Here is a 17,001-nt window from a genome sequence, read left to right as displayed (position 1 = left end):
ACCTTACTAGTTTAAATCCTCCTGAACAGCTCTAGCAAATCTTTCTGCCCGTATATTAGTCCCCTTCCAATTCAGGTGCAATCCATCCTTCTTGTACAGGTCACGTCTACCCCAGAAGAGATTCCAATGATCCAAAAATGTGAATCCTTCTCCCATACACCAGCTCCTTAGCCACACTTTCATTTGCTCTATCCTCCTATTCCTACCCTCACTAGCTCGAATCACCGGGAGTAATCTAGATATTACTACCCTCGAGGGCCTCCTTTTTAAATTCCTGCCTGACTTTCAATATTTTCCCTTCAGAATCTCATCCCTTTCCCTTCCTGTGCCGTTGGTTCCAATGTGTACAATGACCTTCTGCTGGTCCCTGTCCCCATTGAGAACATTCTGCACCCTCTCTGAGACATCCTTGATCCTGCCAGCTGATTGAATATTAATTCAGTGAACAAATCTGCGATATAAAACTAGTTTTGGTAATGGTGACTATCATATTCATTATGTTTATTGTAAAAATGTTTCTAATTCACTAAAGTCCTCTAGGGGAGGAAATCTGCCATTCTTACTTAGTCTGCCCTACATGTGACTTAAGATCCACAGCGACATGGTTGATTCTGAAGTGTCCTATGAGATGTGAGTTGAAGGGCAACAAATGTTGACCTCACTAGCAGTATTTGTGGAAATAAAAGAGAAAGAAAATCAGTGGTTAAGTTCAGTTGAATATTATTTTCCTTTTTGTAAGACTTCAATTTAAAGATATAAAGAAAGACAGGAATAGTTTGATGATTCGTCATGCATATCCTATCACAGAATGGTGTAGCTTGCTTTGTAGTTTAATGCATAAATCTCAGTTGCCCACACCTTTTTCATGCAGAAAGCCAACAGCCAATTTGAGAACAGACTTGGAGATATTCCAATCATGAGATGCTACTGAATGGGAAATATGTCCCTGTTCACACTGTTATTGGCCAACTCAAGAATCTACCTGCTCCTTTTTGAATGTTAATATTGGTTTTGATTTGTTCCAGTTTGATCGGTGGGTCTGACTACAAGCTGATATATCGACACTATGCTACTCTCTACTTCCTGTTCTGTGTTGACTCGTCTGAGAGTGAATTGGGAATTCTGGATTTGATACAGGTTTGTGAGATGATGCCGTTTTCCTAGTATAACTCAGTTAGTCCTATTGGGTCGACAGAAATTCTCAGCAGGAGAGCCAGATAAATGCTTTCAAAGAAACTACAGAAATGATATATTGCAGAGGGGAGCCATTTGACTCAGCTTGTCCACGCTGACCCAGAGACACCCAGATGCCCTTTCTAATCATGAGGCAATCGAGTTTTAAAGGTTCATGTGCGTTTTATTGATGTTATTGTAAAGTCTTTTGGATTGAATTCTGTATTTAACCCAAGGCTGTAACTGTCATAGAAGTATTTGATGGGGATGCGAAAGATGAAGCTTGCCTCCATATCTAACTCCGTGTTGTACCTGTTCTAGGAATGTATGATGGGGACAGTGAGGGAGCTTTCGTTTCAGTTTAAAACCGTAGGGGAAGCTTTAGTTTCACTTTAATAGAGTAGAGAGAGTTGAGTTTAAAAGAGTAGAGGGGGCTTGACTCTATCTATCCCGTGCAGTACCTGTCCTGGAAATGCTTGATGAGGGTGTAGACGAAGTGTTACTTTGAATCTAATCTGGTGCTGTTCCTGTCATTGGAGAGTTTGTTGGGGAGAGTGTTGTTACAACACTGATTTAGACAACTGTATCCAATCAGCCTTCCTACCTGTATTTGTAACATAGCAAGATTTAAAGCCTTCAAAAAATCCTCAAAATCAACTCCCATGGTTCCTAACCAGACTTTTTGAATAATCAATTCCAGTTTATACCTTAAACAGAAAATTTAGCAATTTATTAATAATGCCATAACTTTGGCAGAGTAAAATTAAACAACAAAGTAATCTAATTGTTCTTTGCTATAAACCTAAAAACTTTTGTTTTCAATCGCATTCACAGAAAAGACAAATACAGTTATGGGATAAATACAAAGAAAACAACAAAACCGGCAAGATTAGAACATAGAACATAGAACAATACAGCACAGAACAGGCCCTTCGGCCCACGATGTTGTGCCGAACTTCTAACCTAGATTAAGTACCCATCCATGTACCTATCCAAATGCCGCTTAAAGGTCGCCAATGATTCCGACTCTACCACTCCCACGGGCAGCGCATTCCATGCCCCCACCACTCTCTGGGTAAAGAACCCACCCCTGACATCTCCCCTATACCTTCCACCCTTCACCTTAAATTTAGATTATTTAAATGGTTTTCATGATCGGTTGTTTGACAGCCACAAATAATGGTTGACTTTCTGAAGCTGTCAATCAGAGTCACCTTTACAGTTCACTGAGATAAAGGCAATAGTATGGGAGTTGAGAGTGTGGTGCTGGAAAAGCACAGTATCCCAAGTAGGCGTCCTTTAGATTAGATTAGATTACATTAGATTAGATTACATTACATTACAGTGTGGAAACAGGCCCTTCGGCCCAACAAGTCGACACCGACCCGCCGAAGCGAAACCCACCCATACCCTTACATTTACCCCTTACCTAACACTACAGGCAATTTAGTATGGCCAATTCACCTGACCCTGCACATCTTTGGACTGTGGGAGGAAACCGGAGCACCCGGAGGAAACCCACACAGACACGGGAGAACGTGCAAACTCCACACAGTCAGTCACCTTGAGGTGGGAATTGAACCCGGGTCTCTGGCGCTGTGAGGCAGCAGTGCTAGCCACTGTGCCACCGTGCCACCCCTGCCACCGTGCCGCCCCAATGTAGAGGAGACCACATTGGGTACAACGGATACAGTAGACGATGTGTGGAGGTACAGGTAAATTTCTGACAGATGTGGAAGGATCCTTTGGGGCCTTGGACGGAGGTGAAGGGGGGTGCTGTGGGCTCAGGTTTTGCACTTCCTGGGATGGCAGGGGAAGGTGCCAGGAGTGGGATGTGGGCTAGTGGGAGGGCGTGGATCTGATGAGGGAACTGCAGAGGGAATGGTCTCTCCGGAACACTGATGAGACTGGGGAGAGAGATATATCTCTGGTGATGGGGTCCATTTGAAGGTGGCAGAAGTGATGGAGGATGATGCGATATATGTGGAGGTTGGTGGGTGGAAGAAAAGGACCGGGCCTCTTGAGTAAACAAAAGCTTGTTTTGTCTGTTTTATTTTAACACAAGCTGTCACTTACAGTTCAAAAGTCATTTTGGCTCACAGTTCCCAATTCACAGCTCCAAATCAAAATGGATAAAAGAATAAAATTAACAAAAAAAATCAGAGACACCTCTAACAGTGTAAAGGGTATGTCATTCTTATCTAACCTCTTGCTGTTGTAAGAAACCATGTATTTCCCAATTTAGACTATAAACTGAAAGAGAATTTAGACACTGAATTGCTTGGAGCATTTTGTATCTTGGAAAAGATAAGTGATGCACACTGTTAGCTGTGCAAGAGAATTAAGATAACTTCTTTGAGACTGAGCACCTTTAGGAGGTTTTGAGTTAAGGGAAAACTGCCTGAAAACAGTCCTCGGATCAGTCGAGCTGCAGATTGCTGCAAATCTAAAAATGCTGAGCACCCAGAGACCTCTGAGACAAAAAAACTGAAAACATCCTCCTCCTCCTCCTGGTCTGAGTGAAAAGCGAAAAAAAAGCTTAAGAGGGAATTCAAACTCAACCAGACCTAAATTTGCAGGGTCAACTGTCAAAGTGATGAACAACCATCACTTTATACGTAACAGATTATTATCTTTGCTGAAACCAAAAGGAGTCTTGAGAAACAATTTAACCCAATCTTGAAATCTGAACTTTGTTCCCTGTATATGTAATTTTTAACCCATAATACATGTCACAGCATCTGTGTTATGCCTGTTGTAATTCTGTGTATGTATGTATTTGGAGTTTAAAGGGGTTTAGTTTAAGTTGTACAGAGTAGATTAGGAAGTCAGTCTTTTCTTTGCCACTTGTTTACATTAAATGTATTACAATAATTAATTATTTTCTGTTAATAATGAAACCTGGTGGGAATTTGTTTGTCTTGAATAGCAGACAATCAGGCAAATTGGTCAGTTTGGTGGCCCCATTAGGATTTTATTCATTTCATGATGGCTTGTGTACCAGTGGGGCACAAGTTTTGGTGCATTCTTCCCAGCTAACACATGTGCATGCCCTGGGAGTGATGAATCAGATAGTATAGAGGAAATTTTACTCTATAAGATACCAGTGACTTTGAATCAATGCAGCTATGTTATTGATCACTGTACTAACAGAAACAGATCAGGCCCCTACATAATTTTAAACACCTTGATTAAATCACCCTGGTCTGTTCCAATTAGTAAGATGACTTCATTCCTGATCATATTCTATTAAATGTTAACTCTAGTTGTGAGGTTCATTGGAGAAGCTTTAGCTGTTCACCCGGGAGAGAAGAGAATTAATAAGACATCTAATCAAGGTGTTTAAATCAAGATGGGCCTGACCAGAAAGAATAGCGAGAAACTGTTCCCACTCGTGGAAGGATTGAGAGCCAGAAGGTGCAGAATTATGTTGACGTGTAGAACGAGCAATGGTATCTTGAGGAAAAGTAGCAAGTTTTTGGAGGCTGAAATGCATGTTCTGAGAGTTTGTTGGAGACTTTCTTTTGTGGCTTTGAAAAGTGAGTTAGATTCAGATTCAGATTCATAGAGATGTACAGAACTGAAACAGACCCTTCGGTCCTACTCGTCCATGCCAACTAGGTATCCCAACCAATCTAGTCCTATTTGCCAGCACTTGGCCCATATCCCTCCAAACCCTTTCCATTAATATACCCATCCAGATGCGTTTCAAATGTTGTAATTGTACCAGTCTCTATCACTTCCTCTGGCAGCTCATTCCATACACGTACCACCCTCTGCATGAAAAAGGTGCCCCTTAGATCCCTTTTATATCTTTCTCCCTCAACCCTAAACTTATGCCCTCTAGTTCTGGACCCCCAGGAAAAGACCTTGTCTGTTTAACCTATCCATGCCCCTCATGATTTTATAAATCTCTATAAGGTCACCCCTCAGCCTCCAACTGATTAGGAATAGTCAACATCGCTTTGCACATGGGAAATCATGTCTCACTAACTTGATTGAGTATTTTGAAGAAGTAACAAAGAGGAGTTATAAGGGAAGAGCAGTGAATGTGATCTATATGGACTTCAGTAAGACGTTTGACAAGGTTCCCCATGAGATACTGGTTAGTAAGGTTAAATCTCATGGAATGCAAGGAGAACTAGCCATTTGGATACAGAACTGGCGCAAAGGTAGTTTGCTCCAGGGAAAACAGCTCCAGCCGAATCAGCCTCTCCCCTCTCCCTATAGCTCAAATCCTCCAACCCTGGCAACATCCTTGTAAATCTTTTATGAACCCTTTCAAGTCTCGCAAATCTTTCTGATAGGAAGTAGACCAGAATTGCGTGCAGCATTCGAACAGTGGCCTTTACAGCGGCAACATGATCTCCCAACTCCTGTACTCAGCACTGTGACCAATAAAGGAAAGCATACCAAACACCTTCACTATCCTATCTTCCTGCCACTCTACTTTCAAGGAGCCATGAACCTGCACTCCAAGGTCTCTTTGTTCAGCAACACTCCCTAGGACCTTACCATTAAGTGTATAGTTCCTACTCTGCTTTGTTTTTCCAAAATGCAGTACCTCGCAATAATCTAAATTAAACTCCATCTGCCACTCCTCAGTCCATTGGCTCATCTGATCAAGATTGCATTGTAATCTGAGGTAACCTTCTTTGCTGTCCACTACACCTCCAGTTTTGGTGTCATCTAAAAACTTACTAACTATACCTCCTCTGTTTACATCCAAATCATTTATATAAATGACGAAAAATAGTGGACCCAGCATCGATCCTTGTGGCACTCCACTGGTCACAGGCCTCCAGTCTGAAAAGCAACCCTCCAGCACCACCCTCTGTCTTCTACCTTTGCGCCAGTTCTGTATCCAAATGGCTAGTTCTCCTTGCATTCCATGAGATTTAACCTTACTAACCAGTATCTCATGGGGAACCTTGTCAAACGTCTTACTGAAGTCCATATAGATCACATTCACTGCTCTTCCCTTATAACTCCTCTTTGTTACTTCTTCAAAATACTCAATCAAGTTAGTGAGACATGATTTCCCATGTGCAAAGTCATGTTGACTATTCCTAATCAGTCCTTGCCTTTCCATATATGTGTAAATCCTATCCCTGAGGATTCCCCCCCAACAGTTTGCCCACTACCGAATTCAGGCTCACTGGTCTATAATTCTTTGGCTTTTCCTTACCACCTTTTTAAAATAGTGGCACCATGTTAGCCAACCTCCAGTCTTCCGGCACCTCACCTGTAACTATCAATGATACAAATATCTCAGCAAGGGACCCAGCAATCACTTCCCTAGCTTCCTACAGAGTTCTAGGGTACACCTGATCAGACCCTGGGAATTATCGACCTATATGCGTTTCAAGACATCCAGCACCACCGCCTCTGTAATGGACATTTTTCAAAATGTCACCATCTATTTCCCTACATTCTATATCATCCATGTCCTTCTCCACAGTAAACATTGATGCAAAATACTCGTTTCGTATCTCCCCCATCTCCTGCGGCTCCACACAAAGGCTGCTTTGCTGATCTTTGAGGGGCCCTATTCTTTCGCTAGTTACCCTTTTGTCCTTAATGTATTTGTAAAAATCCTTTGGATTCTCCTCAACTCTATTTGCCAAAGCGATGTCATGTCCCCTTTTTACCCTCCTGATTTCCCTCTTAAGTATACTCCAACTGCCTTTATACTCTTCTAATGATTCACTCGATCTCTCCTGTCTATACCTGACATATGCTTCCTTCTTATTCTTAATCAAACCCTCGACTCTCTAGTCATCCAGCATTCCAGACACCTACCAGCTTTTCCTTTCACCCTAACAGGAATATACCGTCTCTGGACTCTCATTATCTCATGTTTGAAGGCTTCCCATTTTCCAACCGTCCCTTTACTTGCAAATTTCTGCCCCCAATCAGCTTTCGAAAGTTCTTGCCTAATAGCATCAAAATTAGCCTTCCTTCAATTTAGATCTTCAACTTTTACAGCCGGTCTATCCTTTTCCAGCACTATTTTAAAACATAGAATTATGGGCACTAGCTCCAAAGTGCTCCCCCACTGATACCTCAATCACCTGTCTGCCTTATTTCCCAAGAGTAGGTCAAGCTTTTCACCTTCTCTAGTAGGAACATCTATATACTGAATCAGAAATTTTTCTTGTACACACTTAACAAATTCCTCTCCATCTAAACCATTGACGCTATGGCAATTCCAGTCTATGTCTGGAAAATTAAAATTTCATACCATAACCACCCTATTATTAGATTAGATTAGATTAGATTAGATTAGATTAGATTCCCCAACAAGTCCATACCGACCCTCCGAAGATCAACCCACCCAGATCCATACCCCTTCACCTAACACTACGGGCAATTTAGCATGGCCAATTCACCTAACCTGCCCATTTTTGGGAGGAAACCGGAGCACCCGGAGGAAACCCGGGGAGAATGTGCAAACTCCACACAGACAGTTGCCTGAGGCGGGAATTGAACCCGGGTCTCTGGTGCTGTGAGGCAACAGTGCTAACCACTGTGCCAACGTGCCGCCCAAAATCTCCTTACAAATTTGTTTCTTAATTTCCCGCTGACAATTAGGGGGTATATAATACAATTCCAATGAGGTGATCATGCCTTTCTTATTTATCAGTTGCACCCAAATAAAGTGTGGGATTCTGGGTGATCCAAGATGGAGGACGGGAAAAATTTCTGACTGTAACAGGTTCTCCTTTTTTTTTGAGGTATTTTAGGTGTTGGAGGTTATTTCCTCGAATTCCAGGAGCAGCAATTATTGTTTTATATGCTGTTGTATTGTTTTGGAACTTTGGGGAAAAAAAAGTCAAATCAACAGCACCTTCAAAAAAAAAGAACAAAGGAAGCACATGGTGAGGTCAGTGCAAGCGAGAGAGTTAACTGACAGAGTTAGCAGTTACTGCCTTTGCTGTTGAATTCATGTATTGCTGGACATTGGAGTGCGTCTGGGAAAATTAAAAAAACAGTCAAATTCACAACTGATCTTGGAGGAACCTGTCTGGGAGAGGTCACAGCACAGAAGCAAATAAGTGGATTTTAAGCTTGGCCTTAAAATAGGTCTGCGGTAGTGAGTAGAGTCGGTTCTTTCTTGATTATATGTTTTATTGAACTATGTTTCTTGATTAAACTTAAAATATAAGCCATAAGTATTAACTTAACCTGGAGCAATGTTTTATAGATGGAACGCTATTTTCTGGGTCTATAGATTGAAAGAAGCAAAAATGGTCTTTAGTAGAGTGATATGCTCTTGTCGGATGCGGGTTACTGAGGATTATATCTGCAATAAGTGCCATTGGTTGCGAATCCTATCAGATCAAATGGATCGTTTCAAGAGGCAGTTAGAGGCATTGAGGAATTTGCAAGAGGAAGGGGATGTGATGGACGGCAGTTACAGGAATGGGGGGCAGTCTCAGATACAGTCACATAGATGGGTTAACTCCAGGAAAGGTAAGAGAGGTAGGCAGGTAGTGCAGGAGTCTTATGTGGCTATCCCCATTTCAGACAAGTATGCTGTTTTGGAAAATGTAGGGGGTGATGGATTCTCAGGGGAACGTAGCATGAATGGCCAAGTTTCTGGTATTGAGTTCCAAACGATCGATAGTGTTAGGGGACTCTCTAGTCTGAGGTACAGACAGATGTTTCTGTAGCCAGCAGCGAAAAATCAGAATGGTGTGTTGCTCCCCTGATGCCAGGATCAAGGATGTCTCAGAGAGAGTGCAGAATGTTCTCAAGAGGGAGAGGGGCCAGCAAGAGGTCATTGTATACCTTGGAACCAACAACATAGGAAGGGAAAAAGTTGAGATTCTGAAGGGAGATTTCAAAGAGTTAGGCAGAAATTTAAAAAGGAGGTCCTCGAGAGTAGTAATATCTGGATTATTCCCAATGCTACGAGCTAGTGAGGGCAGGAATAGGAGGATAGAGCAGATGAATGCATGGCTGAGGAGCTGGTGTCCGGGAGAAGGATTCACATTTTTGGATCATTGGAATCTCTTCTGGGGTAGAAGTGACCTGTACAAAAAGGACGGATTGCACCTAAATTGGAAGGGAACTAATATACTGGCAGGGAGATTTGCTAGAGCTGCTCGGGAGGATTTAAACTAGTAAAGTGGGGGTGTGGGACCCAGAGAGATAGTGAGTAAAGATTTCAATTTGAGACTGGTACAGTTGAGAACAAAGGGAGTCAAACAGTCAGGGCAGGCAGGGACAAAGCAGAGAACAAGGTAGGACTGATAAATTAAACTGCATTTATTTCAATGCAAGAGGCTCAACGGGGAAGGCAGATGAACTCAGGGCATGGTTAGGAACATGGGACTGGGATATCATAGCAATTACAGAAACGTGGCTCAGGGATAGACAGGACTGGCAGCTTAATGTTCCAGGATACAATGCTACAGGAAGGAAAAAAAGGGAGGCAAGAGAGGAGGGGGAGTGGCATTTTTTGATAAAGGATAGCATTATAGCTGCACTGAGGGAGGATATTCCCGGAAATACATCCAGGGAAGTTATTTGGGGGGAACTGAGAAACAAGAAAGGAATGATCATCTTATTGGGAATGTATTATAGACCCTCTTATAGTCAGAGGGAAATTGAGAAACAAATTTGTAAGGAAATCTCAGTTATCTCGAAGGATAATAGGGTGGTGATGGTAGGGGATTTTAACTTTCCACACATGGACTGAGACTGCCATAGTGTTAAGGGTTTAGATGGAGAGGAAAATTTTCTGATTCAGTATGTGGACGTACCTACTAGATAAGGTGCAAAACGTGACCTATTCTTGGGAAATAAGGCAGGGCAAGTGACTGAGATGTTAGTGGGGGAGCACTTTGGGGCCAGCGACCATAATTCTATTAGTTTTAAAATAGTGATGGAAAAGGATAAACTGGATGTATGTTGAAGTTATAAAATTGGAGAAAGGCTAATTTTGATGTTATTAGGCAAGAACTTTCGAAAGCTGATTGGGGGCAGATGTTCGCAGGTCAAGGGACGGCTGGAAAATGGGAAGTCTTCAGAAATAAGATGGTGAAAGTTCAGAGACAGTTAGGGTGAAAGGAAAAGCTGGTAGATATAGAGAATGCTGGATGACTAAAGAAGTTGAGGGTTTGGTTAAGAAAAAGAAGGAATCATATGTCAGGTATTGACAGCATAGATCGAGGGAATCCTTAAAAGAGTATAAAGGCAGTAGGAGTATACTTAAGAGAGAAATCAGGAGGGCAAAAAGGGGACATGATATGGCTTTGGCAAATAGAGTTAAGGAGAATCCAAATGATTTTTACAAATACATTCAGGACAAAAGGGTAACTAGCGAAAGAATAGGGCCCCTCAAAGATCAGCAAGGCGGCCTTTGTGTGGAGCCGCAGGAGATTGGGCAGATACTAAATGAGTATTTTGCATCAATGTTTACTGTGGAAAAGGACATGGAAGATATAGAATGTAGGGAAACAGATGGTGACAAGTGCTGGCTGTCTTGAAACACATAAAAGTGAATAAATCCCCAGGACCTGATCAGGTGTACCCTAGAACTCTATGGAAAGCTAGGGAAATGATTGCTGGGCCTCTTACTGAGGTATTTGTATCATCGATAGTCACAGGTGAGGTGCCAGGAGGGTTGGCTAACATTGTGCTACTGTTTAAGAAAGGTGGTAAGGACAAGCCAGGGAACTGTAGATCAGTGAACCTGAAGTCAGTGGTGGGCAAGTTGTTGGAGGAAATCCTGAGGGACAGGATGTACATGTATTTGGAAAGACAAGGACTGATTAGGAATAGTCAACATGGCTTTATGCATGGGAAATCATGTCTCACAAACTTGATTGAGTTTTTTGAAGAAGTAACAAAGAGGATTGATGAGGGTAGAGCAGTAGATGTGATCTATGTGGACTTCAGTTAGGCGTTCAACAAGGTTCCCCATGGGAGACTGGTTAGATCTCATGAAATACAGGGAGAACTAGCCATTTGGATACAGAACTGGCTCAAAGGTAGAAGGCAGAGGGGTGGTGGTGGTGGAGGGTTGTTTTTCAGACTGGAGGCCTGTGACCAGTGGAGTGCCTCAAGGATCGGTGCGAGGTCCACTACTTTTCATCATTTATATAAATGATTTGGATGTGAGCATAAAAGGTATAGTTAGTATGTTTGCAGATGACACCAAAATTGGAGATGTAGTGGATAGCGAAGAAGGTTACCTCAGATTACAATGGGATCTTGATCAAATGGGTCAATGGGCTGAGAAGTGGCAGATGGAGTTTAATTTAGATAAATGTGAGGTGCTACATTTCGGGAAGGCAAATCTTAGCAGGACTTATACACTTAATGGTAAGGTCCTAGGGAGTGTTGCTGAACAAAGATACCTTGGAGTGCAGGTTCAATTGCAATATTTTAAAGGCATCTGGATGGATATATAAATAGGAAGGGTTTGGGAGATATGGGTGAAGTGCCGTCAGGTGGGACTAGATTGTATTGGGATATCTGGTCAGCATGGACAAGTTGGACGGAAGGGTCTGTCCAACTCAGTATTCTACCATGTATTGTCTCATTCCCTTGCCTTGTTTGCTCTCCTCAATGCATTACCTGACATTTTTTCAGATAGAATTTCATTTGCTACTTTTCTTTCTCCTTCATCTGTCCAATGATATCATCCTACATAGTATAATGATTTCCCCATATTAATGTAGCCCTGTCCAGAAGGACACGCAATGTGTAAATAACAGTTGGCTCAATGATGGCAGATGACGACAAGTGAAATCATTAGGAGAAAGTGAGGACTGCAGATGCTGGGGATCAGACTCGAGAGTGCAGTGCTAGAAAAGCACAGCAGGTCAGGTGGTATCTGAGGAGCAGGAGAATCGATGTTTCGCACAAGAGCCCTTCATCAGGAATGAGGCTTGTGAGCTGTGAGGGTGGTGAGATAAATAGGAGGGGGGTAGGGGTGGGACTTGGGGGGGAAGGGAGCTGAAAGTGTGATAGGTAGATGGAGGTGGGGGTGAAGGTTGGAGAGGAGGGTGGAGTGAATAGGTGGGTAGGAAGATGGACAGGTCATGAGGGTGGTGCCAAGATGGAAGGTTGGAACTGGAATAAGATTGGGGGAGTGGAAAGGAGGAAATTGGTGAAATCCACATTGATACTGTATGGTTGGGGGGGGGGGGTCTCAAGGCGGAAGATGAAGCGTTCTTCCTCCAGGCGTCAGGTAGTGAGGGTGTGGCCATGGCAGAGGCCCAGGACCTGCATGTCCTTGGAGGAGTGGAGGAGGAATTGAACTGTTCAGTCACATGACGGTGGGGTTGGTTGGTGCGGGTGTCCCAGAGATGTTTTCTGAAGAGCTCTGCAAGTAGGCGCCCTGTTTCCCTCATGTAGGGGAGAAACATCGGGAGCAACGGATACAGTAAATTATGTGTGGACATGCAGGTAAAATTTTGATGGATGTGGAAGGTTCCTTTGGAACCTTGGATGGAGGTGAGGGAGGAGGTGTGGGTGCAGGTTTTGCAATTCCTGCGGTGGCAGGGGAAGGTGACAGGAAGGGAAGGTGGGTTGTGTGACGTGGATCTGACTAGAGAGTCATGGAGGGAATGGTATTTACGGAAAGTGGATAGTGGGGGTGGGAAATATACCTCTGGTGGTGTCAGTTTTTAGGTGGCAGAAATGGCGGAGGATGATGCGATGTATGCAGAGGTTGGTAGAGTGGAAGGTGAGGGCCAAGGGGTTCTGTCCTTATTGCGGTTGGAGGGGTGGGGTTTGAGGGCAGAAGCGTGGGAAGTGGATGAGATGTGCTGGACGGCATCATCGACCATGTAGGATGGGAAATTGCGGTCTTTGAAGAAGGAGGCCATCTGGTAAGTTCTGTGGTGGAATTAGTCCTCCTGGAAACAGATGCAGTGGAGGTGGAGGAATTGGGAATAAAGGATAATTTTTTACAGGAGGCAGGGTGGGAGGAGGTGTGTCCAGGTAACTGTAAGAAGCGGTGGGTTTGTAGAAGATGTCCGTGTTGAGTTGGTCACCATTGATAGAGATGTGGAGAGGTCTGGGAAGGGGAGGGAGGTGTCTGAGATGGTCCAGGCAAACTTAAGGTTAGACCGTAAGACCATAAGACATAGGAGCGGAAGTAAGGCCATTCGGCCCATCGAGTCCACTCCGCCATTCAATCATGGCTGATGGGCATTTCAACTCCACTTACCCGCATTCTCCCCGTAGCCCTTAATTCGTTGTGACATCAAGAATTTATCAATTTCTGCCTTGAAGACATTTAGCGTCCCAGCCTCCACTGCACTCTGTGGCTATGAATTCCACAGGCCCACCATTCTCTGGCTGAAGAAATGTCTCCGCATTTCTGTTCTGAATTTACCCCCTCTAATTCTAAGGCTGTGTCCACGGGTCCGAGTCCCCTCGCCTAACGGAAACAATTTCCTAGTGTCCACCCTCTCCAAGCCATGTATTATCTTGTAAGTTTCTATTAGATCTCCCCGTAATCTTCTAAACTCCAATGAATATAATCCCAGGATCCTCAGCCGTTCCTCATATGTTAGACCAACCATTCCAGGGATCATCCGTGTGAATCTCCGCTGGACACGCTCCAGTGCCAGTATGTCCTTCCTGAGGTGTGGGGACCAAAACTGGACACAGTACTCCAAATGGGGCCTAACCAGAGCTTTATAAAGTCTCAGTAGCACATCAGTGCTTTTATATTCCAACCCTCTTGAGATAAATGACAACCTTGCATTCGCTTTCTCAATCACGGACTCAACCAGCATGTTTACCTTTAGAGAATCCTCGACTAGCACTCCCAGATCCCTTTGTACTTTGGCTTTATGAATTTTCTCACCGTTTAGAAAGTAGTCCATGCTTCTATTTTTTCCAAAGTGCAAGACCTCGCATTTGCTCACATTGAATTCCATCAGCCATTTCCTGGACCACTCCTCCAAACTGTCTAGATCCTTCTGCAGCCTCCCCACTTCCTCAGTACTACCTGCCTGTCCACCTAACTTTGTATCATCGGCAAACTTCACTAGAATGCCCCCAGTCCCTTCATCCAGATCATTAATATATAACATGAACAGCTGCGGCCCCAACACTGAACCCTGCGGGACACCGCTTGTCACTGGCTGCCATTCCAAAAAAGAACCTTTTATCCCAACTCTCTGCCTTCTGTCAGACAGCCAATCCTCAATCCATACCAGTAGCTCACCTCGAACACCATGGGCCCTCACCTTGCTCAGCAGCCTCCCGTGTGGCACCTTATCAAAGGCCTTTTGGAAGTTTAGGTAGACCACATCCACTGGGTTTCCCCAGTCTAACCTACTTGTCACCTCTTCAAAGAACTCCAACAGGTTTGTCAGGCACGACCTCCCCTTACTAAATCCATGTTGACTTGTTCTAATCCGACCCTGCTCTTCCAAGAATTTAGAAACCTCATCCTTAATGATGGATTCTAGAATTTTAGGTTAGGCTAATTGGCCTATAATTTTCCATCTTTTGCCTTGATCCTTTCTTGAACAAGGGGGTTACAACAGCGATCTTCCAATCATCGGGGACTTTCCCAAACTCCAGTGACTTTGAAAGATCTCAACCAATGCCTCTGCTATTTCCTCAGCCACCTCCCTCAGAACTCTAGGATGTAACCCATCAGGGCCAGGAGATTTATCAATTTTAAGACTTTTTAGCTTTTCTAGCATTTTCTCTTTTGTAATGGCAACCATACTCAACTCAGCCCCCTGACTCCCTTTAATTGTTGGGATATTACTCATGTCTTCCACTGTGAAGACTGATGCAAAGTACTTATTAAGTTCTCCAGCTATTTCCTTATCTCCCATCACTAGGCTTCCAGCATCAGTTTGAAGTGGCCCAATGTCTACTCTTGCCTGTCGTTTGTTTCTTATGTATTGAAAGAAACTTTTACTATCATTTCTAATATTACTGGCTAGCCTACCTTCATATTTGATCCTCTCCTTGCTTATTTCTCTCTTTGTTATCCTCTGTTTGTTTTTGTAGCCTTCCCAATCTTCTGATTTCCCAGTGCTCTTGGCCACTTTATAGGCTCTCTCTTTTTCTTTGATAGATTTCCGGACTTCCTTTGTCAGCCATGGCTGTCTAATCCCTCCCCGGATAATTTTTCTCTTCTTGGGGATGAACTTCTGTACAGTGTCCTCAATTTTACCCACTAACTCCTGCCATTTTTGCTCTACTGTCTTCCCTGCTAGGCTCTGCTTCCAGTCTATTTTCGTCAGTTCCTCTCTCATGCCCTCATAATTTCCTTTATTTAACTGTAACACCATTACATCCGATTTTGCCTTCTCTCTTTCAAACTGCAGACTGAACTCTACCATATTATGATCGCTGCTTCCTAAGTGTTCCCTTACTTTAAGATTTTTTATAAAGTCTGGTTCATTACATAGCACTAGGTCCAGAATAGCCTGCTACCTTGTGGGCTCCATGACAAGCTGTTCCAAAAAGCCATCCTGTAAGCATTCCATGAATTCCCTTTCTTTGGATCCACTGGCAACATTATTTACCCAGTCCACCTGCATATTGAAGTCTCCCATGATCACTGTGACCTTGCCTTTCTGACATGCCTTCTCTATTTCCTGGTACATGTTGCGCCCCTGGTCCTAACCACTGTTAGGAGGCCGGTACATAACTCCCACTATGTTTTTTTTGCCTTTGTGGTTCCTCAATTCCACCCACACAGACTCCACATTATCCAACGCTATGTCATTCAGCATCATAGATTTAATTTTGTTCTTAACTAACAAGGCAACCCCGCCCCCTCTGCCCACCTCCCTGTCTTTTCAATAACCAAGCAGGTTGAGGTGGAATGTGTTGGTTAAGTTGATGAAGTGTTCAACCTCCTCGTGGGAGCATGAGGTTGCACCGATACAGTCATCAATGTAGTGGAGGAATGGTGCTGATGTAACTACAGAAGATGGACTGTTCCACGTAACCGACAAAGAGACAGGCATGGCTGGGGCCCATGCAGGTGCCCATGGCTTCCCCTTTTGTCTGGAGGAAGTGGGAGGATTCAAAGGAGAAATTAGCAACTGAAATAATTAGCATATGGCCTGGCCCTTGTTTGGAGACTTCCAGGGAAATTAGAAGGATGGGAAAGGTTCGGTTGGCGAAGCTCAGGTTGTCCTCCATGGTGGATAGGAGTTTGTGCGAAAATTTAGTCTGCCTGATTATGACAGGTTTAGATCAGGAAGGTTAGGCAAAGCTTTTCTCGTGACACCTGGCATGGACCTGAAGGGCCAAATAGCCACCTTCTGCGTTGTAAATGAATTCATGACTCTGAGCCCTGAGTGTTTGGCCTCTTCTCTTTATTTTTGACTTAACAAGAGTTATATTTTCTTGGATATCCAGGGTGGGTTTAGATTTGAGAGTTCTGTTTTTTAATAATGGGAACATATTTATTCTATACTCTCTCTATATCCTCTATGAATGTGCCCCACTGCTTTGACATCCTTCAAGTGGATGTTCCATTTATACTAAATCAGATCCCAGCTCAGTAAAATTGTCTTTTCCAATTTAAAGTTTGAATGTTTAGGGAAACAAAAATAGTTCATCAAATGAAGTTTACCAATAATTATATTTAATGTTCCTTTCCATTCCAAAGACAATATAAGTTTCTGACACTCCATTTATCTTGTTCGATTTTGACTTAAAAATATACCACAGGTTGGAATGCAACTTAACAAAGTGATGCTAGTATAGTGGAAAGAAAATTCAAGAACATACGGCATTGCCAGTCAACTTGAATTCCTGATTTAAATTCTGTAAATTCAAAAGAAAATTAAAACTGTTGTCCTCAGTTAACCAATTCCC

At 43.2% G+C, this 17,001-nt stretch overlaps 1 protein-coding gene across 5 annotated transcripts in view; it reads left to right on the top strand.

The window, feature by feature from the left end:
* LOC122539576 (AP-3 complex subunit sigma-2) overlaps window positions 1–17,001 on the top strand; it is an 81,476-nt gene that overhangs the window by 10,002 nt on the left and 54,473 nt on the right. For all 5 annotated transcript variants that reach the window (XM_043674571.2, XM_043674572.2, XM_043674570.2 and 2 more), the window contains exon 3: window positions 1,026–1,137. In XM_043674571.2, coding sequence (XP_043530506.1) covers window positions 1,026–1,137 — 112 coding nt within the window. The remainder of the gene's footprint in view (window positions 1–1,025; window positions 1,138–17,001) is intronic.

The sequence above is a fragment of the Chiloscyllium plagiosum genome, unplaced genomic scaffold, assembly GCF_037043375.1.
Source record: "Chiloscyllium plagiosum isolate Xiang-an unplaced genomic scaffold, Cpla_swu_hap1 HiC_scaffold_39, whole genome shotgun sequence".
NCBI classification, from domain to species: domain Eukaryota; kingdom Metazoa; phylum Chordata; class Chondrichthyes; order Orectolobiformes; family Hemiscylliidae; genus Chiloscyllium; species Chiloscyllium plagiosum.
Note: the sequence above shows the minus strand (reverse complement) of the source record. Positions and strands in the feature narration are given on the sequence as shown.